This window comes from Ambystoma mexicanum, chromosome 2q, assembly GCF_040938575.1.
Source record: "Ambystoma mexicanum isolate Mex_15411 chromosome 2q, UKY_AmexF1_1, whole genome shotgun sequence".
Classification (NCBI taxonomy): Eukaryota; Metazoa; Chordata; class Amphibia; order Caudata; family Ambystomatidae; genus Ambystoma; species Ambystoma mexicanum.
The window spans coordinates 204752347-204780250 of NC_090924.1; the positions used below are offsets into that span (position 1 = coordinate 204752347).

General features: G+C 47.3%; 1 protein-coding gene across 1 annotated transcript in view; it reads right to left on the minus strand.

The window, feature by feature from the left end:
* SMG1 (SMG1 nonsense mediated mRNA decay associated PI3K related kinase) overlaps positions 1-27904 on the minus strand; it is a 2768248-nt gene that overhangs the window by 1924071 nt on the left and 816273 nt on the right. The window contains exon 28 of the mRNA XM_069647131.1: positions 13313-13472. Within this exon, the coding sequence (XP_069503232.1) occupies positions 13313-13472 (160 nt within the window). The remainder of the gene's footprint in view (positions 1-13312; positions 13473-27904) is intronic.

The following is a 27904-nucleotide window of genomic DNA, read 5'->3' on the forward strand; positions in this document are numbered from 1 at the left end:
CATTTGTGTAGTTGCGAGTTCACCCATCTTTGTTCGCCCAGGTCCAACGCTGGAATGGATGCATGGAGCCTTCTCTGAAGTCCCTGAACCCTTTACCCACAAGAACATTACTAAACTGCTACAGAATATTTCTACAGGAACTCCTGACTTTTACAAAGCTTGTGTCCGTCTTATTGACCTCCAATCTGACCCTGAAAGAGACTCCGAACTAGATTGGGAAGGACTCAAAGATTAGGTTCTGTGAAAAGATCGCTAGTAACTAAACTTGTGTTGGTGTGGTTTCCGTCATAAGGATCGAAAACCAAGTTCTTACTTACCTTTGAATTGCACCCATTCTAAAAAGTATTAAAGTTATAACTCCCATTTGAATTGCTTACTGCCATTATAGAAGGTATAACAAGGTTTACTACAAAGTGGTTTATATTTACCCTGACTGGCATACTGCCATTCTGTAAGTCATTTACACTGGTTTACTTACCAGAAGTATTGCACTGGTTTTATAATGTGTTTGGTTATTGTAATAGTTCTTACGTTAAGTATTAATTTTGCCTGTGTGTATGTATAAATATAATACACTTATTTTTACATAACTGTTTCTTTGAACCATATGTATGCTACCAGTTCTTTGTACCTTCCTACAGTCCTCTCTACCTCCCAACTTAAGTCTGGCCGCTCTGCTGTACCAAACCTTTAGTACAGACTTCTACTAGAAGTTGGAGCTCTGTATTGCTAAGTAGAGAGTCTTATAAAGTAATTTGGGTGGACTTTAGAAAAAAAGTAATAACAGGTTCCCTCTGTATTCTCAGGAAGATTAGCATAATACATGCCAGGCAGGCCCTATGATTTAAGAAGGTAGTCGCATGAGGTGATTCTAAGGAATTCTGAAGGGGCCGTTTGGGACGCCAGCTTGTCTTGGACGATAAGGTGGTTGTGCGATCAAAGGAATGGTCACGGTTTACTCTCCTTCCTCTAATTTGGAAATCTTATCTATGCACATCACATACTGGGTTAACATTCTCTGACAAGTGGGACAAGCCAACTGTTGAGAATTAATTGAAATAAACCAATTATATTTCAGGATGTCATTATTGACTATGTAATGAGGCCACGTGGAAAGGGGATTGCGTTTAGTAAATGTATCCAATGGGAGAATGTAGGGTATGATTACATTTCTTTGTATAGGGTTAGCCAATGGGAATTGTGGGATGAAGTAACTGGTATTTGTAACTATGGAAATGATCTAATGTTGTGTATAAAAGCTGTAACTTTGTTGAGCATAGTAGGGAATTGTTCATTTTCAGTTTCAACGAGAGGACTAACCCCTTCCAGACGTTTACACGTGATAAATTCCCTTTTTCTGACCACGTCCATTCACTCTTTATGGAGTCGTTTCTCTTATCGAGTTTTGGGTTTACCCTTCTACGCCTTCAATTTGGAAACGGAGTATGGAATTCGATAAGCAACTATTTTAAAGTTTCAATGTGAGAATTCAAAAAACGTCCAGATCTCGGAATGTTACTTGTAGCTCTAATAATTTAATCTGTTAAAAATCAATTCAATATAACTCCTAAAATTGTTCCTAAAAAAGGTTCCATGTCTTTACACCGAATATGTTTTTATAAAGAATGAACATATATAGAATATTTTATAACAAACATTTTTATAGAGAATGCACTTTTTTGTGGGGTCCCCCCACACCCCCAACCCCCATTTCCCACCACTAAAAACCCAACCCAAACAGCTCCCAAAAATATTTAAACGTTTAACCCCCCCAGCCTCCCAAATTAATTCTCTTTAACATGTTTTTTTCTAAAATATTCTATATATATTCATTCTATCTAAAATATTCAATAAACACCGCATAGCCCTAAAAACTTGTGGGTGATACCGTAATAAATAGCGATATATCGTTAACATTACACCTCAGCCACAGAAGAGGAAAACAAGTGGCACTTCATAATACACTAGTGTTGATCCAAAGAAGTTACCATAATTTTGTTTTGATTCCTCCACGATTTCAAAGTATATCAGACTTACAATACAATCTACAAGGGCTCAATACACTGCAAAAAAAGACAGTGATACAAAAGCCGCAAGTAAAACAAAGTAAGACGTTTCCACGAGCAAAGGTGCAATGCAGGACCTTAAAAATGCAGGTATCTGGGCACCAACCAACCAAGGGATCTGGGTAAGATTTTTGAGTTGAATTTTCTCCCCCTGCAGACTCGGCTTTTTTGACGACCTGGCTAGATGGGCTCCCCTCACTCTTTCATGGTTTGGGCGTATGGTCTCGGTAAAGATGAATGTTCTCCCCAGACTTCTCTATCTTTTCACCTCGCTCCCTTGTCTTATCCCGGACTCCTCCTTTGCGTCTCTTCGATTGGGAATTATCTGCTTTGTGTGGGGTGGTAAGAGAGCAAGAATTAAATTTGATACTCTAACCCTTCCAAAGGCACTCGGAGGGTTCAGCCTTCCAGACTTTTGGTTATATTATAAGGCAGCTCAGATGCGGATTATGTTAGAACACTTACGGGATGACCTTAGGACGTACTGGGCTTATGTAGAGGATGTGCAGGTTCACCCTTACAAGGTCAGGGACTTGCTTTGGTTCCCCCGCGCTCCCGACCGGCAGCTGTCAGGGCCCATCCAATTTTATCGGTTCTTTGGGCATTATGGAAGCCAAATAGGGATAATAACCTGCTCTCGTCCTGGCCTTCCCCCCCCCCCCCCCCACCCTGTCCTCTTTGTGGGGTCCTCCACTCAATTTGGGGACAAGAGGCTTTCGAAGAACACAGTCCTAGTCGGATCAGGGGATCGAGAGGGCTGCACAATTGTTCTCCCAGGGGAAGTTTATTGATTTTGCTCAATTATCGGGAGTGCTGACGTAGAATCCTCCTTCCATTTTCAACTATCTGCGGCTTAAGGGCATTCTTACTAAGGCTGACTGGGTAGCTCCCCTTTCCCGTCCACGGACTCAGTTTGAAACAGTTTTTGTGGAAGCTGGATCTAGAAGGAGGTCTCTTTCTAAAATGTATGGTGTGCTGGTCGCAGCTAATAGAGGGCAGACAAGCATTCAAACGGGTGTGGGAAGAGAGAATGGGTATGACCATTGACAAGTCTACATGGGGTTCTGTGTCTGGATCCATCTTTAAGGACAAGCTCTATACAGCAGCTATGGAACATAATTTTAAAATTCTCCACTCTTGGCATCAGTCCCCAGTTACATTGTCTAAGATGTTTCCCAAAGTATCCCCTATGTGTCCCAGAGCGAGTGCTGGTAGAGGAACATGGTTCCACATGTGGTGCGAGTGCCCGGCCATTCAGGTCTATTGGGCAGAGTTACTAAGATGGATTAAGGACATCCTGGGAATGTGTCCTTCCTCTCACTCTCTGGAGATCCTATTGGGTACCCCCATACCAGAGAGCAATGACTCGCCTTTTTCCAGGGTGGCAGGGGCGATGTTGAAGGCTGGGAGACTGGCCTTAGCTCAGAAATGGAAGAGCCCTCAGGCCCCCACGAAAGCGGAATGGTTTAATAAGCTCTTGACTATTTTTACTTACGAGAAACCAACTGCTATTGCCAATGATATGTCCTCGTTTTTACAGGATTGAACAATTGTGCTATTAAGTGAAGACTGTAAGGCCTTAACGGTCTAATTTTTGTTGGGCTCTGACTAGGGTGTATTGATGGGAGGGAGTGGTTGATTTGGGGACGTTGTGCATGATTGTGTTTTCGGGGGACCTCACCGGTAGAAAGGGGTGCTTGTTAAGCCTCATCGGGTATTATGCTGTGGCTCTTCCTTTTGAACTTTTTTTGTCCTGTTGACTACTCTGTAGCTCATCGGTTGGGGGTTGGGCTGGGGATAGTGGGAGGTTTGGGTGGGGCAGTCTGGTTGCGGTTGTTCAGTTTTTGGTTGTTGATGTTTCTGTTATTGAAAAATCTGCAATAAATACAAAATGGAAAAAAATGCAGATAAAATCAAGTGTACAAGGTAACATTCTAGTCTTTGGGCCTTACACTCCAGGGACCCAGGGTGCTTCAATACAAATGTCAATGTCAAGCTGCGGCGACAAGTGGCCCATGATGTAAAGAGGGTCAGATGGCACTGGGCGAAAAGGTTTTTCAACCCGTGGGATAAATGCCAGTGTCTGGTTTGGTATTTCTAGGTAAGGTTGAATCCTTCATTGGACAGATCGTAGAATAGGAATGAATTGAGTGGCAGCCTTTTTGTCCCTAAATATATCTTCTACAACGTCTTTATCGAGTTGAGTCTCTTGGGTTTAGATTCCAAAGTGTTCAGCTGCTTTAATAAGCATATTATTGTCAACTGGTGAATCGGCTACTGGCTCCTCTTCCTTCTCTATCCTCTTCCTCCTCCTTATCAGTCGCTTGAAAGGTTTCATTGTCTGTGTTAACATCATACAGATTACTTTGGACTGGTAGGACTGGACTCGAAACAGGAAGAGCATCAGGTCGAGCCTTCTTAGCTGGGGGCTGGGAGGTGGAAGCCTCAACTGTTGAGGGATTTGGAAGTTCAGGAATGCCTGTGTTTTTTTTTTTTTGAAGAAATTGGACATAAAGGTCATCCTTGTCATGACCCTGTCTATGTCTTCAGCAGTCCATGTGGCAGAACTTGGAATGACACCAGGGAACTGAGGAGTAGGTAGAGTCCTGTCCTAGGGGTGTATGCTGGCCCAGAGTTTGAGGCTGGCCTTTGTTCTTTACGGCTTCTGACAAATCAACCTTCCTCCTGGGGGACAGAGCATTTCTCCTTGTGAGCAGAGGTTGACTTGTCCCGATTAGCCTTCTCTTTATGATTGGGGCTCTTGGAGGAGTGCTTCTTAGAGTGTTTGGACTTCAACAGGCTCTCAGGGACATGGTTTTTCACCAGGTGGGACAATCTAGTGTTTTTAGAGCTTACAGCCTTTTTCGACGTGGGAGGTCGACTTTCGGCGGTGGGGCGGACTGCAGCCTCGTCTACCGACATTCGGTCGATGCTTTAGGCACGGCATCTGGTTTGTCTTTAGACTCATGGGGCCTGTCATGAGGCAATTGGGCCCTTGAGTGCTCAGAAGACAGGGATTCTGTGGACCTCCCCCCTTCACACTGTGTGTGGGCGTTTGGTCGATGATGTTGATTGCTTACCACAGGCTGTGTGCTTAGTGCTGGGGGTCGTGGTAGTGCTCTCACCGCCGGGCGTCGTCCCCATAACAGAGCCTCCGGCCTGTCTCTTGGGGTCAGGGCCCTGCACTTGGGAACCTAACTGCATCCATTTGCCTTCGCTGTTTGTAAGGACTGCAAAGCTGCCATCACTGGAGGCTCCCTCCACGTCCATGGTGGCATCGGCCTGCATGGCATGATAGGCCCAGGGTTTAGTTCTCCGGTCCCAAAGTGTTTTTGGCTTGAAGAGCTTGCAGGCTCGACAATGACCCTTGTGGTCATGCGCTTGACACAAATTGCACACCCGGAACTCATCTATCCACGGGAATATTTTTTATTGCACGTGGGGCAACATTTTAAAAAAGGAGTGTTCACCATGTTTCTGGGGAATGGCAGCCAGGCGAGAAAGGGAATGGAGGGTAAAATGCATTCTACTATGACCACCCCTCACTCTCCCTACTGCTAAGGCCTATGCCTGGTCCGTCGAAGCTGGAATTTCAATTGACGGTCATCCTTTCCACTGTGTCAATGAAGTAGTGGAAGTTGGTTTGGAAAAAGGACAGAAAGAGTAACTAGTCTTGATTTTTCATAAGGAAATGGCGTTAGCTGAAATTAACTCTGCTATCAGCGTCCGTTACGATGGCAGAAAAAAACAATCTTGGGGACCTCGACGTATGATGAACCATGGGTACAGTGGACGTCACACTAGGCATAGTATTACTGGCACGCCCAGTCGACGTCCCTTTTCAAGTTTTGCTTGTATCTGCTTAGATTCAGATGCTGTGCATAGGTCGACATCTAGTGGAAGCTGCAGAGTATTACAGTTTGTGTTTCGAAACTCAAAAAGGGGCGTCGAACTAGGGCGTGCAAGTAATACTATCCCTAGTGTGACGTCCACTGTACCCATGATCCCTCACACGTGTAGGACCCTCAGATTGTATTTTTCTGACATGAGGTAGCATGACGAGTAGCTTGAGTATAGAATATCCAAGCAGCTAGATAAGACTACAAGCATCCATGCGCCTTCTCTCAGAGGGGAGGAAGGGTGGGCGCATGTGAATCTAAGCAGATACAAGCATCAGAAATAGGATTACCGTGGTTAATGTATCCCTTCTGAGGCTTGTGGAATCTGCTTAGATCACAAGCTGTGCATAGATTAGCGAGCAGTGTTAGAAGGAGGTGGGATGTGAGAAGGGTCATGAGCGAACAAATGTCTTAGAACCGCTTGTCCCACTTGAGTATCTGTCTTGGAATGAGTGTCAATGCAGTAGTGCTGAGTAAAAGTGTGAATAGAGCTCCATGTAGCAGCTTTGCAAATGGTGTCCAAGGGTAAAATTTGCAATGAAAGCCAGAGTGGCACCAGTACCTCTTGTACAGTGGGCCCTTGGCATAAAACGCAGTGTTTTTTCTGAAAGGGAGTAACACGGCTGGATACATTTGACTATCCATTTAGAGATGGCCCCTTTAGAGACGCGATCTCCTTCTCTGCCTGTAGCTACGGAGACGAACAGTTGATCTGTCTTTCTTAGCGGTCTTGTCTATGTAGTAGAGGACCGCTCTTCTCACATCTAATGTGAGTAGTTTCCCCTCAGCAGAGCTTTTGGGTTCTTGGAAGAAGGCCAGTAGCTCAATGGACTGGTTAACATGGAATTTAGAAATAAACTTAGGTGAGAACCTAGGGTGAGTCTGTAGAACCAGTTTATCCTTATGGACAGTAAAGAAAGGATCCTGCACCGACAGTTTGAATTTCACTGACCCTTCTTATGGATGTAATGGCTACTAAGAAGGCAGTTTTATAAGTCAGGTGTTTGAGACTAGCTTTATGCATGGGTTCAAAGGGAGGGCCCATGAGTTTAGCAAGCACCACATTAAGGTTCAACCCTGGTGGTGGGTTAGAGATTGGAGGGTGGAGTCTCTTCACCACTTCCTTAAAGGCTTTGACAGCAGGTACCTTCCACCATGACACCTTATCAGAGGTGGTGTAGGCTGTCAGCGCCGCCAGGTGTACTTTGAGTGAATTAAATACCAACCCTGCATCCAGTAAGTGGAGCATGTAGTTAACAATATTGGAAGGAGTGCAATCAACTGGATTGATTTGTTTATTCTGGCACCAAATAACAAATCTTTTCAACTTATCAAAGTAACAGTGCCTAGTGTTAGGTTTTCTTGATTCTTTTAAGTTATCCATAGATCTCTGGGGTAAATTGAAATGCCCAAACTCTATGACTTCAGGAGCCATGCTGCCAAGTTCAACGAGTTTGGTTGAGGATGCACTGTTTGTCCTACGTGCTGGGAGAGTAGGTTGTTCCAGCACGGGAGTCTGATGGGGTTGCACACCGCCCGTCTGCGTAGTTGTGGGAACCATGGTTGTCTCGCCCACATAGGAGCATCTAGGATGAGCGTCATCGATTCCCTGTGTAGCTTGTTGACCACCTTCCTCATCAGAGGGGGTTGGTGGAAAAGCGTAGGCAAACATCCCTGACCAGCTCATCTATAGGGCGTTCCCCTTGGAGCCTGGCTCGGGGACCTGGATGCGAATTCTGGGCATGGTCTGTTTTCGCTTGTGGCTAATAGGTCTATGGTGGGGAAACCCAACTGAGAGAAGAGATCTTCTACGACTTCTTCGTGTAGACGCCATTCGTGTTCTTCTGGGAGGGGATTTCTGCTCAAAGCGTCCGCTAGTGAATTGGGATCCCCTGGAACATGTTGAGACGACAGGTAAATGTTCCGTCTGAGTGCCCATATCCAAATTTAATGGGCAAGTTTTGACAGATTTGGCGAACGAGTGCCCCCTTGTTTGTTTATGTAAAACATAGCCGCTGTGCTGTCTGTTAGGATCTGCACTGACAGGTTGGATAGGTGGGGTTCGAATGCCCAAAGCGCTCTGAACAGACTGCCAGAAGTTCTAGCAGGTTGATGTGATTCTGAGCCACTGAGTGAGACCAGAGAGCCTGAGCTGTGTGGTGAAGGAGGTGTGCTCCCCACCCTGACAGGGACACGTCTGTTGTGACTACGGCCTGTATTTCTGGGTCGTAAAAGGGTTTCCCCTTTGAAAGATTCTCTTTTGTCCACCAGCCAAGACACTGTACTAGTGTTGGTGAAACGACCACTAGATCGTCCCACTGACCACTTGCCCGAGACCACTGTTTCGCCAACCATTCCTGCATGGGTCGCAGGCGTGCGTGTGGAACCAGGAAAATGTATGATGCCATCATGCCTAGCAAACACATCGCTTTGCGCATGCATATCTGGCGATCAGACTGATATTGAAGAATTTGCAGGAACAGATTCCGAATTCTTTCCTCTGATGGAAAAGCCAACCCCTCTTTGGTGTTTAGGACAGCTCCTAGGAACTGTTTGGAGGTGCTTGGCACCAGGCTTGATTTTTTCTTGTTGATTGAGAAGCCCAATTGGAAGAGGAGGTTGATTGTTCTTTGAATGTTTGTGATGAGCCAGTCGTCCAGATAAGGGTACACTGGGATTGCCTCCCTGCGTAGGTGTGCCGCCATCACCGCCAGTACCTTGGTGAATACCCTTGGAGCCGAGGCTATTCCGAAGGGCAGTACTTTGAACTGGTAGTGCTGGCTGTCTACTTTGAAGCGCAAGAATCTTCTGTGCGCTGGTAGCATGGAAATATGAAAATAAGCATCTTTCATATCCAATGTTGCCATGTAATCTCTTTTTAGTAGGAGGATTACTTCCTGGAGTGTAGTCATGCTAAATTTTTGTGGCTTTACATACTTGTTTGCAGGGTGCAAGTCTAATACTGGGCGCATTGTTAGATCTTTTTTTGGCACAAGGAAGTAAGTTGAATAAATACCCTTGTTTACTTGGTTGCCCAGGACGAGTTCTATTGCGTCCTTTGCAAGAAGAATGGCAATCTCCTCGAGGAGGATTCTTTGGTGCTCCAAGGAGTGTATCTTCTGTCTTGGAGGATGGTTGCGGGGGCGTTCCAATAGTTCGATACAGTATCCCGCGGACACTCTGGATAGCACCCATCTGTCCGAAGGGATCCCTTCCCATGCGTGGGTGAAGATGGAAATGCACCCCGATACAGGGGATGCATGGGAAGGGACCCGGAGAGGAACGTCACTGTTTGGTGGGAGGTGTAGCGCCTCTACCTGGGCTGCCTCTCCCCCTACCACAGCCCCTCTTTTGACCTCTGGCGAAACCCAGGGTAGCTTGTTGGTTGCCGCCCCACAATGTTCCTTGGTTCTGAAAGTAATGGGAACCTTTCTGGGAGTTTTAGCCGCAAGAGCTACGAAAATTATTATTTCCCTGCTGATTTGTGTGTTTATTAGTTAGTTGGCCAAGGGACTTTAAGGTGTCATATTCGTCCTTGGCCGTTTTTAGCGCTTCCTCCACTGCTTTTCCAAACAGGACGTTTGGTTCCACCGGCATGTCAATGAGGGTGGCTTGGGTCTCGGGTTTAAACCGGACTGCCTCAGCCAAGCGTGTCTTGATTACTGTGCTTTCTGCTATCAGCCTCCCTGCATTGTCTGCTGCATCGAAGTTAGACTTGAGAATGCATCCAGACACTGATCTTCCTTCTGACGCAATCTGGGCCAACTGGCTCTTTAGAGGTTTTGGTGCGGAGGCAATGAGGTCAGCTACCTGTTCCCATTGGTGGCAGTTGTAGCTTGCCAGCAGAATGGTGGTGTTAGCAATACGTGCTTGGTATGCCGAAGTGGATGCCACCTTCCTTCCTAGCACATATATTCTCTTGCTCTCCTTGTCTGGGGGAGCTTCTGAAGATGCTAGTGGTGTTCCCGCCCTCTTCCTGGTGGTTGTAACCACTAATGAGTCGGGTTTTTAGCTGACCCCCTTATGTAAAGTGGGTCGAAGGGAGCGGCCCTGAATAACTTTTCTATTCGTGGATTAACTGCCCGGGTAAGATTAGGGGTGAGCAGAGAAGGATCGATTCTGCGTTGAATAGACTTTAGAATGGGGATAACCTGGGCAATGGATCTTTTATCCCCTAGAATTTGCTCTGCAAAATCTCTCTTCTTGGCCCCCCCTGAGTGTCAATTTGGAAATGGGCTGCAACCTTGGCTAAAACTTCGTTAAGCAAGGGCTGATTGTCAACAGGTGAGTCATTCACCAAGGGGTGGGGGGTACTTGGGAATAGGGTAGTCGAGACTATAGGCCTCCGCCTCGTCTTCCTCCTCTTCCTGGTCCTCATCATCTCCATAATAATCGACCCCGACTTGGTAGTCTAGTATTTGTACTTCTGAATCCTCACCATACTGCTGGTAAGGTTCAACACTGAAAGGGTCTGAAATCAGCCCCTGAACTGGAGTCTCAGTACGGAGTCTCTTAGAAGGAGGTTGAGGGTCTTTGGATCCCGAAGGGGCAGAGGTAGCAGGGGTATTGTGATAGCTCTGGAAGTAATTAGGGTCTTTTTTGTAAAAATCTACAAACAAACAAAAAAAAAAAAGACATTCTCCTCATTACTCTGTCGATGTCTTCTGAGTTCCATTCCTTGGAACTGGGAATTACCCTTTCCTGCTGTGGTTCCTCCTCTAATCCCATATCCTGGGGAGTGGGAGGGACAATCTTTGGCCTAGTGACAGGGTCAGGGGCCTTGGACTTTTTCTAAAGACTTGGGGTGTTTCTCCTTCTGAACCTGGTGTTCAGAGGCTTTTTATCTTGTTTTTCCCCCTTCCCATGTGTAGAGGAATGTTTTCCTGACCCCCTTGGACTTTTCTGAATCTTTCGACGCCTGTCGTCGCGATTCGGGGGAGGGATCACAAGAATCGGGAGTTTTAAAAGAGGGACGTTGAATCTCAGAAGCAGACTTCGAACGAACTGCCAGGGGGTAGAGGTCGGATTCGTCTTCTGACGACCATACCTCTGACTTTAGTTAATGTGGCACTCTTAGCAATCGTAGGCGGTTGCTGTGCGTCATGGGGCGACCGTGACCTAGAACGCCCAGAGGACACCAATTCAGCGGACTGCTCTCTCAGTGCCTTCTTCTGCCGATCACTCGTCACGCATGCCGAATCCCGGGTGAGGTTAGTGCGTTTAGAGGAAGAGGTGTGGGTAGCGCTCTTGCCGCCGGGTGTTGTCCCCATAACTGACCCGCCGGACAGTCCTCAGAGGTCGGGGGCTTGCGCTTGGGTGCCAAACGACACTCCGCTGCCCTCGCCGTCCAATACGGGGGCGTTGCTGCAATCACTGAAGGAACCCACTGCGTCCATGGCCTCGAGTTGCCTGGCGTAGTGGGCCCAACGTTTGGTCGAGCTGTCCTTAATTATCTTGGCTTTGAAGAGCTTACAAGCTCTACAATTTGCCTCGTGGTGGTCCCTTGGAAGACACAGGTTACAGGTGTTATGTTTATCTACCCAGGGGAACTTACGGTTGCACTTCGGGCAGAATTTAAATGGAGTACTCTCCATATGTTAATATCCGGCAGCTGGCAGGTATATGTAGGAAACCGAGTGTGTGTGAGTATGTCCACTCCCCACTATCCCTACTTGCAGGGCTGAGGCCAGAGGCCTTCTGAGGCCCGGGCAGAGGCCAGAGGCCTTCCGAGGCCCAAAGTCTGTCGAGTAGTCTCGACGGCTGTTCGTCCTTGGTCTTAAGTACCGGCGTCGATCTTCAACGTGGGGTTTGAGATGGGGGATTTTTTGATAATTCTATAATAAATGGCTAAAAGCCAGGGAACTCCGCAACTATGCTTCCGACAAGTATGGCGGAAAAAAACAATCTGAGGGTCCTATACGCTTGAGGGATCATGGGTACAGTGGATGTCACACTAGGGATAGTATTACTGGCATGCCCTAGTTCGACGCCCCTTTTCGAGTTTCGAAAAACTAATGCTCTGCAGCTTCCACTAGATGTCGGCCTATGCACAACATGTGATCTAAGCAGATTCCACAAGCCTCAGAAATATATATTCATTTTCCCATTAGGACATTTGAAACTGAAGCAGCTCAATAATGTCAGGGAAATCCATGGGGTATTCTTCTATTCTCCCTTCCCTTGTTCTAGATTATCCTGTTCCCCTTCTTCTACCTCTTCATCCAATGGATGTATATATGAATCATAGAAACATATGCAGGGTGGGTGTCTACCCAAGACCTCCGAGGAGGATAGCTCAGGGGCCACACGTTTGTCGTGGAAGACAACGCATAGCAACACAACTGCAAATCCCAGGATCGCACTTATAAACTGGTCCGCAGTATTAAGCGCTTTATAAAAGAACATGCCTGGGGCCGCCCACAAGGATGCAGGAAAGGGGACTTGGGACTAGAGTATTCTAGTCACTACGGTGTCTAACTTATTTACCTACCAATAAGAATCTTGCTGCTGCTAGTATCTGTTTAGAATTGCATGCATCCAGCATAACTCGTCTCTGAGGTGTAAAGGTACACTTGATGTGTGAATGTACATGTGTGTGCTTAATGTCAACTTCATCTCACATAACAGCCTCCATAGCATAAAAAAGCAAAGCCCTGCTACTTACCACTTTTTAAGTTTTTGATTTCAATTCTAACAGGCAGCACAGGCCTACCGCTTGTGGGCCCTTGGAAAGCAGTTGCTGCACACCTTATGGGTGCACACCCAAGCGAATTTTTAATTGCAATGTGGCCAACAATTAGTTGTCATTTTCTCCATTAGGGCGGGCAAAACGTGCAATTTTACAACCTGTCCCTAATATGTTTTGGGGATTGGCTCGATGTCTCCTTTACATTCTGTGTCAGCGCCACTTTCAAAACTAGGTATCATGTCCACATTAACAGCTGGTGTGCTGCTGGACCATCAATGGTTTTCTGCAACTCACTTCTGCGACAATACGATGGCAGGAAAAAACACCATTGGCGCATACGCTCCTCGGAGCATAATGGGTACCTGCACATTTAGTATTGCGGTAATATGCGAGGAATGCACCTGTTAATACTCATCTTTTACTTTGAAAGTAAAAGATTTCTACCACTCTAGACCGAACACTAGATGGCAGAATATGCCTAGCATGTGAATCTTAAATAGAAATACATCTACATGTCCTACATCAAAACCAATCAATAGCAATGGCTTACATTGAACATAATCTGAAACATGTAAAATGCATAGTCACACAAACCTTACATCATGCATGATCTATCACATTTCTTTTATATAACTCAAAAGAGCAAATATTTGAGGTACCTCAGTTGATAGTTTGTTAGATACAGAATTCTCCAACGCAGAAGAACAGTACAACTGAATAGTGCCCAGCACTGGCAATGACTGAGAAACCGTTAATGAGGATATTCTCAAAGGTCCAATGGCGATTCTTGAAGTTTGCTTCAGATACTTTAAGACATTTCTGGAAAACAAAATGGTTATTTTTTTTATCAGCTTTTGCAGATTACTTGTATTTAAATAATCCTCCAGACATTTCAGAGGAAGGGGTATTATTTACAAACATTTGTGTTCAGGTTTTATTAAAAAGTCAATGTAATGCCCATTAGGGAGAATTCTTATCTATGGCTAATTTCCCTCACCTAGTGAGTCCCCCAGCAGCTTTGCTGGACTTCTGGAGTTTATTTTTTTCCACTTGGTAAGAGTGAGAGCTTTCCCCCCACTCTTACCTGTGTTTTGCCATGTGTTTCTACCTGCTTTTGTGATTGTGGACTCTGAAGTACACCACTTCAGTAGCCCCCTTCTTTTTGTGTGTCACACAGCACCTTCAGTGCCTTGGCACAGGGTTGTCTTTGAGACTTCCCTCGACTCCATTTCTGAGGCGACTACCGTCCCCCTGGAAAGGGTAAAGTTACCATCAACTATACTTAGTCAATCTACCACAGATCCAGTACACCCCATCTTCCATGGAGTACTGGAAAGGGTTAATTCGTATCCTTTTTTATCTGTACCTCCTAGAGCATTGTTTCGCTCTTTTAACATTTAGACTTGGCTGGTGGCAGTGGTATCTAGCCTAACTTTTCTACTGCGATTATATTAGATAAACGTGGTACTGTTCTTGGCTATTATATTAGCCTCGAACATAAACCCGCTTGACCAAATCGTCTTTCTTTTGCGTGCGGTTGGGTTTTGCAGTCCTGAGCTATCTGCCCTTCAACGATTCAGAGAAGATGCAGTCTGTAGTCGTCTTCCCTTGAGCTTGGTGGGGATAAGCAGCTCAACTTCAGCCAGAGGATCCTCTTCCTTGGTCGAAATCGCTGCACGCTGCTGTAGTGGTCCGAATAGCCACCTGAAGAGCCTCTCCTGTTTTTATGGAGCACCCCTTTTATTCCTCGTCGCTGCTGCCAGCTTCATCCCTGTGTGGTGCAGACCCCCTTCAGACTTCCTCCTTCACAACGAAGCTACAGGAATCGTGGGTCTGCGGGAAACCAACAGGAACAACTGCCAGGGCACCACCTGCACCATTGGAACAAAGTACTGTGTTCTACTTGAGGAAACTGGGTGAATCCCTTTTCTTCATTTCCAAGGCTTGCCCCGGTCTTCCCTCCTCCTTATAACTTTTACTTCCAAACATTGACAATATCGAAGTACTTTTGGCTACGTTGAATCGTGAACTGTCTGACTGTGTGATCTTCGGCAACAGGCCCCGGTGTCTTTCAACCCTGGCTCCGGCCCTTTGACTTTTGAACTCCTGTCTGAGTGTTTGATTCTGCCTGCCCAACCAAAATATTGCCTGTGATTTTTGCCTCCAACTCCCTCTGGGTATCTCAGGTGCTAAGTGTGTTTTTGCCCCGGTAGCATTTCATGTCACGGATACGCGTTTATTTAGTAGACCGAACTGTCAAAAAGTGATCGCAATCGTATTCGCGGTAACGTGTTTTGTTCATAACACCGGTTCATTCAAACACAGGGTACTTACCTTGAGACTTACTGTCCAAAGTGAATTGGATAGTTGTAGTATATTTAACGTGTGGTTTTTATTTAAGTTTAATAGAAGTGTTGTGTTTATAACGAATGATTTAAATATAAATGTACTTATATTTTTCTACCTGAAACCTTGAGTCAGTGTTTGCTTGAGTCACAGTAATTGTGGTCCCTTTGTGTAATCTCTGCTACTGCTCATATACTCAAGATAAGCCTGGCTGCTCCGCCACTGCTACCACTCTGACCTAGTAGTACAGGCTTGTACCAAAGGTACAACTTGTATTGCCACCTGTAGTCTTAATTGTGTGCAAGTCCCTGTATAGTGGTCCCTAAGGGCACTGCACAGGATTCTGCCTAACAATGCCTTGTGCAGTCTCACAGATAGTCTGGTCAGAGTTCAGAGCGTGCAACCATTCTTTCACCTCTCCCCAGCATCTTGCCGAAATAAAAAACAACAATTTCAACTTAAAAGCAAGGTAAAGAACATCATACTTACCATTGGTTATGTTCTTACTGGTAGGTACCATCCTGCTTGCATAAGCTATTCAACTTGACAGCACCAGGAAAACACTAGATCCAGAATTAAATAGCCATTGAAACAGCTTTTTCATTATCACAGTGCTAATGGCACCACTGGTGTTTGTCGTGACATTCACTACAACCTAGTAAGCGCCTTGAACTAGTTAGCAGCATTTAGGTGCCACACAACAGATTGCACTAGTACAATATGGTGATGTCACTATTTACCACCTGGGTTTCCCAGGAAACACTTTGTAATTCAGGAAAGCTCTAAAGAAATAGACCAATTCAGACAGGCATTCACTCTGTAAGGCTAAGTTAGTGAACTACATCACAAGCTTGACTCATTTTTGTGTTCATTATGGCACTTAAATCTGAATTTTCATCTTTATACGCATCACAGTAGCCCTCAGAGCAAGACCTGCGGCCAAGAAGTCATGTCATGTAAACTACCACCTCCTTCACAAGCCCAGTGGCCGGCCCCTGGTCACTGAAGTGGCCATTTCACATGTTTTCATGCACAAACTAAAACAAAATAAATGCAAATGTATAAATATGGAGAGGCTCATGCCCCCTTGACTCTGTTCCACCCAATTTTAGACTAGTGTCCAAAGGGTTCCAAGAGCTGCCCTTTTGAGAACAATTGATGACTGCAACCAGTAATCACACTGGGGTAGGAGGCAGGGTTTATTAGGAACTTAGGACAGATTGATACAATTGGAAATATGGCTAAATGCAAGCAATTTGATATAATGGGTACCTACCTTTGGCCTACAATGCCATCCCCAAAAAGGCTACTAATGCAGAAGAACACATGTACCTCTTGGTAATGTCCTTACTGATAGATTAGTCCTTCCACGAATTCATTATCATACAAATATATTTTCAAGCATCTGTCTGGCCTCAGACCTATTTATAGGAGCTTCCATGTGACAATTATGCCTTTTTTCTTCACTCCGCTACTGAGAGAATGCAGAACTGCAAAAGGCGTACAAGTATTCATAATGAGGGGTTGAATGTGAGGGCAGTGAATAATCTAGGAAAAAAGAATAAGCAATCAGAAAATCCTTGGAGAGATGTGGAGGCGGATAGAAATCTGGCAAATCAATGCTCTGGGGCCCGTGCACCTCTGAAATCACTTTTGGAAGGTATTTAGGATATAACTTGAGAGAAGCTTTCTTCTTGAAAAAAATCGCAGCAAGGGTGGCCTGCAAGATGGAGCCTGAAGCTCACTCATATGTCTTGCTGACCCGATTGCCACCAGGAAAAACTTTCATGGTAAGTAACCTGACACAAAACAAATCTATGGGCTCAATTGGAGCAGTCTTCGAAAAGGTTAATACCAATTTGAGGTCCTAGTCCGGAACCAGAAACGAAGTGGGCAGAAACCTATTTACAAGGACTTTCAGAAATTGGGTCATTACTGGAACCGTGAAGAAGGATCCCTGATCCACTGACCTCTTGAACACAGACAAAGCTGCCAATAAGCCCTTGACTTCCAATCTGAAGGCCTGCTGAGGCCAGTGACAGAAGGAACTCAATCACGGCAGTGGTGTGACAAGCGATGTGGGTCTAACCCAAGTTCCCTACACCATGCCTCAAACTTTCTCCACCTGCACAAGAACAATCCCGAAGGTCTGCGTGCAGCCGGTAATGCCTCAAGTACATCTTCTGAGAGGTCCCAGTCATCATACCTCATTCTCAAGAGCCACATGTGTAGGTTGAGGGAATCCGGGTAAAGGTGGAAAACCCGACCTTCCGACTGGGAAAAGAGGTCTGGCTGCCGAGGCAGCCAGAGAGGTGGGCAGATGGTCAAGTCCAGGAGCTGCGAGTACAATTATCTCCTCGTCCAGTCTGGGGTGATCAATATCATGGTGGCTCAAATCCTCTAACTCACGGGATGACTGGCATCCGAGGAAACGCATAGTGGAGGTCAAAGATCTACTCCACCAGAAACTCATTCCCAAAGTGCACCCTTTTCTAGGAATTCCTCAAGCAAAACTAGTTGAGGAAGTGCATGGCCACTGGTGCCCATCAGAACAAGGACACATTTCCCCTTGAGAGAAGCCGCAAATGCCATCAGGGACAAACTGATCGCCTGCAACTCCAGTCTAATGATATGCCACCAGCATTGCATTGGCAACAAAAGGTCAATACATGTAGATCCACAGTGAGCACCACAACCCTTCAGGTACACATCGGTGACCACATGGGCCTAAGGCCACAGAGGCCAAAAGGGTTCCCCCACCATCATGCTCCGTCTGCTTCCCGCCAAGAAAGGTTGTTGGCCACCAACCTAGTTACCTTGAGAATGTCCTCCATAGCGTCAAAGTACTGGGACCACTGACCCCTCAGCAGCCACTGCAGGGATCGCTGCCACAGCCTGGAACCAGAAAAATGAGGGAAGCCATGAGACCTTCAAGGTGGAGGAAGGAAGCTGTGAATAAACTGTTGTGGCTAAGCTTAACCATTTCTCTGAAACTGGCGAATCACTTTCCCCACCTGTGTGTCCAGGACTGCTCTGTTACAAGAGACTCCTAGAAATTCAGGGAGAAGCCCAAACCGTGAAACAGAGCATGTTTCCTTGACCTGAGTCGATATCTGCTCTGGAGACCTTTCTCGGATCAACCAGTCGTCCAGATATGGGAATACATAAACAACGGATCTCCTGAGGTGCGCCACCACCACTTATCAGCTTGGTGAAAACCATGGGTGAGGAGGTTAAGCCAAAGGGGAGCACCTTGAACTGATAGTAAGGGTGCCTGATGATGAATCTCAAGAAGGATTAAGTTACAAAACACCTGTTCTCCAGCATGGGTATCTTTCAAAGATTCACATGCTGTGAATATTCCCCATCAGGCTGGGAATCCTCTTTAACAGAGCAGTTCTTATTTAAACTGCACAGCCTCAGTCACTGAAGTCCTCCAGTATAGTCATTTTGGGTCCCTGCCCACAGCCAATAGAAAGGGCTCCCTTGGTTCCACCCCTGGAGGCCATCTTCAGATTTTGACATAGCACACGAAAGTGGAAGTACAAGCCAAGAAGAGCCAGAGGTGTAGGCGGGAGGATCACATGTGAATCTATGAAGATACTAATGCTGGCGAACAGGAGTTACAGGCAAGCAAAGTATTCCTTCTCCAGCATTGGATCTTTCATAGATCCACATGCTGTGAAAAGATTACAAAGCAGATTATAACCATAATGGGGAGGTAAGCTCCTTGGTAGCAAACACTTACCAGAGGAGATAATGACCTTATGCATGCAGGCTACATAAAACAGCCTGGCCGACTCTGAAATCTGCCGCAGAATCCCTGTCAATGCAGTATAATCTAGTAAACATGTGCACCAACCTCCAGGTCGCTGGTCTGCAGATGTCCAGCAGGGGAACCTCAGAGAGGAAACTATGTACTGCCGGCTACCGCTCAGGTCGAATGAGCCGTGGGCTTGCCATGGAGAAGCAAGTGAACCTGCTGATGACAAATAAATGCAGGAAGAAATTCACCTGAAATTCAAAGACTTGGAGAGTGCCTTGCCAATACCAGAGAGACTAAATCTGACAAAGAGCTGAGAGGTCTTTCACAATGATTTGGTGCGGGAGACTTACTACTTGAAAGCATGCAAGACGTCCAAGGAAATTATAGAACGTTCTGCAGGAGAAACCGGAGATCCGAAGAAAACCTGTAACACCACCATTTCATTGAGATGAAATGTCGAAGGAACCTTGGGCACAAAGGATGGGCTAGTGCATAGAACCACCTTGGACTTGAGGAAAGTCAGATAGGGTATTTTGCGGGAAAAAGCCTGGTTCTCGCCTATCCTTTGCACTGATGTTATGGCGACTAGGAAGGCAGTCTTCCAAGAGAGAAATTTGAGTGATGCCTTGTGCACTGGCTCAAACTGAGGTCTTACGAGACTGGACAGGACTACATTTAGCACCCAAGCCCGTGAGGGGTGGTGGGAAGGGTGCCGGCGGTCATGTGGCTGTAAGGAAAAAGTTACTTACCTGTAACTATTGTCCTCCAGCATGGGTCACATGCTCATGAGTATTCCCTGTCAGGCCGGGTATCCTCGGTAAAAGAAAAAACTTTCACTTACAAAATGTATTTCTACTCTGAACCAATCACTGTACTCTGGGTCACACTGCCCCCAGCCAATGACAGTCCTCTCCCTAAGCCCCTCCTCTCGCAGCCATCTTCAGATTTGGTAAGCATGTAAAGTTGCATTATGACCAAGAAGAGCCGAAGAGGGATAGGAGGGAAGATTGCATGTGAATCCATGCCAGACCCATGCTGGAGAACAATAGTTCCAGGTAAGTAACTTGTTCCTTCTACAGCATGGGGTCTGGAATGTATTCACATGCTCATGAATAAAGAATACATAGCAGTACAACGACGGGAGGTGGCAAGGCTCAATAGAAGCAATCAACATTTACCTCAGGAACAGGCTCCCCTCAAGCAAACAGGTTGCATAGCATGGCCGACTCTGGACTCCTCCCTGGAATCCCCGTTGACGCAGGAGAAACTTGTGAAGGTGTGCGTGGCCCTCCACATAGCAGCCCTGCAGATGTCCAGCAGGGGCACACCAGACAAACGCTGTTGTCACAGCGATCGTTCTGGTGAAGTGGGCTTTCGGGCGGCCAGGCAGCTGTCGGTTCGCCAACTGATGACAATGCGTTATGCAGCCAGAGAGCCACCCTTAGATGGAAGCCTTGGACAAGACCTTCTCATGGTTCACAGGACCAAAATTCACAGTTGAGAAGTATTCTGAAAATTTAGAGAACAAGCAACGTCCAGCGAGTGCAAAGCACTTTCAGCCGGTGACTAAGTGTTCGGAAAAAACACAGGTAACACCAAAGGCTTGTTGAGGTGAAATTCCGATGGAACCTGCAGCATGAAAGAGGGCTCCATCCGCAGCACCACCCTCGATTCGCAGAAAGTCGGGTATGGCTGTTTGCAGGATAAAGCCTGGATCTCACCAACCAACCTGGCAGAAGTGAGGGCAACAAGGAAAGCAGTTTTCCATGAGAGAAACGAGAGGGGCCTGATGTATAGCCTTGAAGGGGGGGGGCCCCCCCATGAGACTCGTCAGCACCACTTTGAGTTCCCATGCCGGGGCAGGCGCTTTTACTGGCGGGAAAAGATCAAAACAGTCCTTTGAGGAACTCCTTGATAAGATTGTGGGACCAAAGAGAAGATGTTCCCAGAGATCTGGTGTGGCAAGAGATAGCCGCCAGATGCACCTTGATAGAGGCATGTGCCAGTCCCGCCTTGACCAAGTACAAGTATGGAAGAATATTTATTTATTTAGATTTATTAAGCACCCAGCGGCCTGGAGGCATTGTGGCGCTGTTACAGAATATTCAACTTGGTGCATCAGATTAACATTGGTTACAGGCAAAAACATGTTTATTACAATAACAAGGGTGTTCCGTGGTTACAGTGGAACAATGTAGTAGGCAGTACAGAATGGTACACAGTTTAAACAGCTTTGTTTTTAGTGCTTTTCTGAATGTGAGGAGGGATTCTTCGTTTCTTAGACTGGGAGGGAGTGAGTTCCAGGCTTTAGGGGCTAGGACTTCAAAGCTGGATCCACTGGCTTTGGCTCTGTTGAATGTTGGGATAGAAAGTTGGTGTGAGTATTTGTTGAGTTTAGGTCTGTGGGTTGGCGCTTCGTGTATTCTCTCTATTAGATAGGGTGGTGCTGTCTGGGCAAGGCATCTGTGTGTGATTGTGAGGGCTTTGAAAGTTATGCACTCTTTGACCGGGAGCCAGTGGGCATCTTTTCTTGCCTGGGAGATATGTTCTCTCTTAGGGATGCTGAGGGCTGCTCTAAGGGCATTGTTTTGTGGGATTTGCAGTCTGTTGATGTTTTTAGCGGAGGTGCCAAGGAGTAGAATATTGCAGTAATTCAGTTTTGCTCTAATTGTGGCTCTAGCAATGTTTAGGGAGTTCTAAGGTGATAGGTAAGGTTTCACTGCATTTATGATTTTTGAGGTGAGTGCTGCTGAGGATGAGATAGCGCTGACTTGCCTATTCATGGATAGTGTGGAATCCAGGTAGACCCCTAAGGTTTTTACTGCCGCTGAAGTGGTGATAACTGTGCCTTCGATGATGGAGTTATACGAGTTGTCAAGTCTTTTTAGGGCTTCTTTGGGGCCTACCAACAGTATTTTGTTGTCCCCCCCCCCCCCCCCCCCCCCCCCCCCCCGACTACCCATTTAGGTATAAGCCATTGGCTGCCATCCAGGCCTGGATGCGGGCATATGTCTTGGAGGGTGTTGAGGTCTTGCTCGTAGTTGCCCGTTAGTGGGACTAGAATTTGTGCGTCATTGGCATAGTTTGTAAAGGCTATGCCGAATTCTTCTAGATCACTGAAGAGGGGGCGGGTGAAGAGATTGGAGAATGTAGGGGAGGTACACGTGCCTTGTGGGACTCCACAATCGATATGTGGGGCTGTGACCCCCAGAGGGGTGATCTTCTGCGACCGCCACCACATAGCGAAACGCTTCCACTTGTGACCGTAGCACTCAACAGTCGATGCTCTGGCCTTGGCAAGGACCTCCCTGCACTCTGCTGGCAAATCGCATCTTACAAACTCTAGGGCTGTAGGAGTCAAGCCTTCTGGTTCAGCGATACTGGGTTGTGGTGCAGGATTGCACCTCCTTCTCTGGTGAGCAGATCCGTGTCCACTGACAGGCCAAGTAGGTCTGGGTACCAACTCTGCCTCGGCCACACCGGGGCGAGGAGTATTATCCTGCATCAGCACTGCTTGAGTTGATGGACAACACGCAGCAGGAGAGGCAACGGGTACAGAAACAGGCCTTCCCACGGGAAGGAAGAAAGCACCCCTCCCTCCATGCCCCCCGGTTGGTGGAATCTGCTGGTAAACTTATAGCATTTGGAGTTCGCTGATGTCGCAAACATATTGATTTGGGGCCTACCCCACTTGAAGATGCGTTCCACCTGGTCCTGACAAAGTTCCCACTTGTGGCAGGAGTGTAACTTCCTGCTGAGGGAGTCCGCAATGGTGTTCGACTCCCGTCAGGTGAAAGGGGACGAGGAACATGTCTTGTCCAAGGGCCTAGTGCCACAAGTCCTGCGCCTCTTTGGAGAGCACTGGGGATAGAGTGCCCCCCTGCCACCTGATGTAGAACATTGTGGTGGTGTTGTCCGTGAAGATGCTCACCACTTTGCCCTGCAGAGACAGAAGGAATGATTTGGAGGGCCCAGAACACTGACCGCAGCTCCAGGATATTGATGTGAACATCCTCCTCCTCCGCCTGCCACAGGCCTCTGGCGTGCAGACGTCTGGTGTAGGCTCCCCAGTCTTCCAGGGAAGCATCAGTGGTGACAGTCTCCTGGTACGGGGCTTTGGAAGCCTGTGCCCGGGGGACAGAGTTAACGTCCCACCACCATACCGCTCGACGGAACTAGTCGAGCGGTATCTTGTCCTTGAAGCTTCAAGACACCTGAACCCAGCGAGTGTCCAGGAACGCCTGAAGAGGTTGCATCCATAACCTGTAGAGACCGATAAGGTAAATGCAAGACAACATGTAGAGAAGCAACTTGATGGTCCACACTGGCGGTCTTCAGTAACCACAGTCGTTGCACTTTCCCCAGAATGGCCTCTACCCTCTCCTCCGAGGGTGACGCTAGGCAGGAGACTGTATCGAGTCTGGCTCTTAGGAACAGCACGTTCTGCGCTGGCGTCAAGCAGGACTTCAGATAATTGACAGAGAATACCAGATCCGTCAGCAGCTGGACGGTCATCTGTGTCCAGCGGCCAACTCTTGCAAACTGGCCCGAATGAGCCAGTCGTACTGGTACATGTTTATTCCCCGTAGACGTAGCTGGGCTGCCACCGGTGCCCGGCACTTTGTGAACACCCTGTGGGACGACTTCAGGACAAGGGGAGCACCTTGAACTGGTAGTGCCGTCCCTGCAATACGTAGCACAGGAACTTTCAGTGCTTCTTCTGAATTGGGATGTGGAAGTAGGTGTCATCCAGATCCAGCAACGTCAAGAAGTCTCCATCCTCCAGTTGGCCGAGCAAGTGCTGCAACGGGACCATCCTGAATTTTTGGGACTTGAGGTACTTGTTGAGACACTTGAGACGCCGCAGGTCTAGGATGGGCCGCCAGCCCCGGTTTGTTTTTGACTAAAAAGTATCTGGTATAGAGTCTGGAGCCCCAGAGTCGTCTTGGAACCAGCTCCATCGCCCCTTTTCGTAGCATAGCCTGTACCTCCTCCAAGAATTGAGCGATGTGCTGCTCCTGCCGGGCCACCGGAGGGATCCGCGGACACTTTCGATGAAACTCCAGGATATGTCTGTGGGCGAGAGCGTCCAGCACCAATCTGTCAGTGGAGATCTTCTCCCACTCGCTGACGAATCCCATCAGTTAGTCTCCCACTGGGCTGCATGGGTGGGGGCACAACGTCTTGGCCGGTTCAGTCCTGCTTTGGGGTCGGCGTCCCGCCTCGAGGACGACAGCGCTGACCACCTCCGCTGTAGGCCTTGGCATGTGGACCTGGAGCGCTGGCTGTAGAAAGCTGGACCTGGCCGACCTTCCTCTAGAGGCATGAAAGGAAGAGCTGTGTTGCTGGAGCATGCCCAGGGCACGGGCCGTCTCTGTATCCGCCTTGATGGCCTGCAAGGAATCTGCAACTGCCTTCCCAAAGATGTTATCACTGTCGAAGGGCATATCCAGTACCCTCGCTGGGACCTCCTGGTGAAAATTTGTGGCCTTCTGCCAGCTGGATGATGGAGGCAGACACCGTTCCCAGTCTACCGGAACCCTGTGTCGGCGATGTCCAGCGCCACTGTGACGGCATGGTCTGAAGCCACCTCTGCCTCCAAGAAGAGGGTGATCGCCTCCATCCTTTTGTCGTTGAGAAGGAACTCCAGAATCGGGCTCAGTTTGTACCACAGTTCCCCGTCTTACCTGGCCAGGATCGTCAGTGCTTTGGCCGCCTTGATAGTCGATGCCACAGTGTAAATAACCTTCCTCCCCATGGTGTCCAACTTCTTCCCCTAGCTGTCTGGAGGGACGGAGGATGACGAAGATTTTGAAGACCTTTTCCTTGCGGTTGCCGAAACCACAGAGTCTGGGGACGGTTGCGACAGTAGGCACCTGGGTGCAGACTCCGGCACTAAGTATTTTTCTCCAGTCTATCCCGCTTGGCCAGAGCCGTGCAAGGATTCTTCAAGACGTCGTCCAGGAGGGGTACTGCCATGATGGTCTTCCTCTTGGCCATGCACCTATGGTACACAAAATCCTTCTCGGTTTCCTCAGGTGTAAGCTGGAAAAGCTCAGAAGTTTTGGCGACCACAGAATGTAACAACCCCTTGTAATCCGGTGGATTCCCCTTCTGTTGCGGAGATCTGCCCACCGTGACAATCTCATCCATCGTGTCCGTCCCCGTATCTACCAGGGAGGAGGGGCACCTGACGCGGATGTGGAGACAATATGGGGGTGTTTTATGGCGCTTCCTCTTTTTATCCTGAGGCTGATCGCGTCGCGGGCCGCAGGGACTCGGGCCTGCAGCATCCTTTCTGGATCTCTGAGGCCAACGTTATGTTATGTTACTTTGCATTTATATAGCGCCTTATCTGCCATTGGTATGGTCTCAAGGTGCTGGTAGGTTGAACGCCCCCGGGAACCGAAGTTCAACTCAGTAGAGAGAATAGAGTCAAAAGGTGCGTGTGAGCACCGGATATGTGTGCAGCTGGTGTGGCATTCGTGTGATAGCTGCTTCTTAACGGTAGGTGTGATGGTTGAGAGATCAAGAGTATGTGTTCGCTCTGGCAGGTTGTTATCCAGACCGATTCTGGTTGCGTTAGGCCTGAGGAGAATGCCTAGGCTGGAGGATGTGTAACCAGCAGTGTTTAGTTAGGGTGATGGGGGAGTATGAGGCAAAAGATGGTATAAGAACAGCTATACCGAATGGTGTCATAGTATCGCTGTGTTCTAGTTGAGTGGTGGAGTAAAGAAGAGAGTAAGCGTGAAGATGTGATATGGTGGTTTACCTTAGGTGCTTGAGATCGAGCCCACTCCAATAGTTCCATGTACTCCGACTGTTCCATGCATTACAACCGTTTCAAGCACTCAAAACCGTTCCTTTCAATGCTCTTTCAAACGTCCCATGTCAGGCACTCCAATCCGTCCCATGTCAGGCACTCCAATCCGTCCCATGTCAGGCACTCCAATCCGTCCCATGTCAGGCACTCCAATCCGTCCCATGTCAGGCACTCCAATCCGTCCCATGTCAGGCACTCCAATCCGTCCCATGTCAGGCACTCCAATCCGTCCCATGTCAGGCACTCCAAGCCATTTTATGCACTGCTCCTTTCGTTCATTCTACTCACGTTATCCTATCTCCAGGCATCATCCATCCACATACGTCATCTTCAAATGTTCCACCCTTTCCGTCCACATGTTCCACCCAGTTCATCCGTTCCACTCACATACTTCACCCGTTCCAACCAAATTTTTCACTTAATCCATCTACTTCACCCGTTCCATCCACATACTTCAATCGTTCAATATATTTGACCCATTTTGTCCACATACTTCACCGTTCCTTCCTCATACGTTACCCGTCTCATCCATATACATCACCCGTTCTTCCAGATCCATCCTCCGTTCCTACCACCCACTTCACCCGTTTCTTCCCCTTACAACACCCGTTCTTTCCAACCACTTCAGCCGTTCCATCCACATACATTACCCGTTTGCTCCGCACTCTACACCAGCTCCTGGCTCCGCATTCTACACCCTCTCCGCACCTGCACCATATCCTACATCCGCTCACCACCACCGCACCCTACATCTGCTCAACACCCTAAATCTGCTCAACACCCTACATCCGCTCCACTCTATTATCCACTCACACCATACATCCACATCATGCCCTCATTCATTCTGCGCACTCATCCGCTCCATGCCCTCATTCATTCTGCGCACTCATCCGCTCCATGCCCTCATTCATTCTGTGCACTCATCCGCTCCATGCCCTCATTCATTCTGCGCACTCATCCGCTCCATGCCCTCATTCATTCTGCACACTCATCCGCTTCATGCCCTCATTCATTCTGCACACCCATTCGCTCCACCGACTTCATCCGCTCCACCGACTTCGTTCATTCATCCTGCATAATCGGTTCAGCCCATGTCACTTGTCGCACGCACTCGATCGATTCCGTGCTCTCCATCTGTCCCATGCACTACACCAGTCTCATGTACTCGAATCGTCTATTCTGTACTTTCCATTTAAACCATGCACTCATACATTCCATGCCATCTGTGTGCACTCATCCATCTCCTGGTTTCATCTTTCCATCCTCTTCACTTTATTCCTTTCGTCCATTGCAATCATTTAATCCATTTCATTAATTTCAACCGCTTTTGTACAATTTATTCTTTTTATCCACTTCATTGCTTTATCTACTTTACTCATTCTATTCGGTTTGTCCTTTTTAATTTACATTAGAGGTTATTAGTTTTCGATTTCTCGCTTGGATCTTGATGTTGTATTGTAATTTGTTTTATTGTTATTTAAGATCTAGTAGTTTGGGTTAGTCTCGCTTGGATCTTGATGTTGGGTTATTTGTTATTTAAGATCTAGTAGTTTGGGTTAGTTGAATTGTTGTTATCCACTTTATTCCTCACGTCCACATTGATCCTCTTGTCCATTACATTTATTCCGTCCATTTCATTAATTTCAGCCACTTTACTGCTCTCGTACAACTTCTTTTTATCTACTTCGCAGGTTTGATCCTTTTTACTCATTCTATTTTGTTTGTCCTTTTTAGCTAACCAATAGAGGTTACTAGTTTTCGATTTCTTGCTCGGATCATGATGCTGCATTGCCATTTATGATCTAGCATTTGGCAAAGTCATTGAGATGCTGTTATCCAGTTTGAGTTAGTTTGAGTTCGGGGTCAGTTTTAGGGGAAGAGAAGTTTTCAGTAATTTGCGGAGACATGAGGTCTTCAGTGAAGTCGGATGTGGGGTGGCAGTGCGTTCCACAGCATGGGGACCAAGGCTGAGAACGATGATCCGCCTAACCTGACTGTGTTTTTGGTATGTCTAGGAGGCCGGCTGAGCTTGATCTTAGAGTACGTGCAGGGTGATAGGGTTTTAGTTTGTCTTGAAGATATTGAGGTCCGGTTTTATTCAGTGCTCGGTGAGAAATGCATAAGGTTTTGAAGGTCACCCTTCGGGCAACCGGAAGCCAGTGCAGAGTTTTGAGGGCTGTGGAGATGTGGTCTCTCGGGCCAAGCGCTAGCAGCAGTTTGGCTGCGGCGTTTTGTGCTCTTAGCAGTTTAGTGAGTTGGTATGCGTGGACTCGGAGGTAAATAATAATAATAATTAGGTAGAGGGGGTTAGCGTAG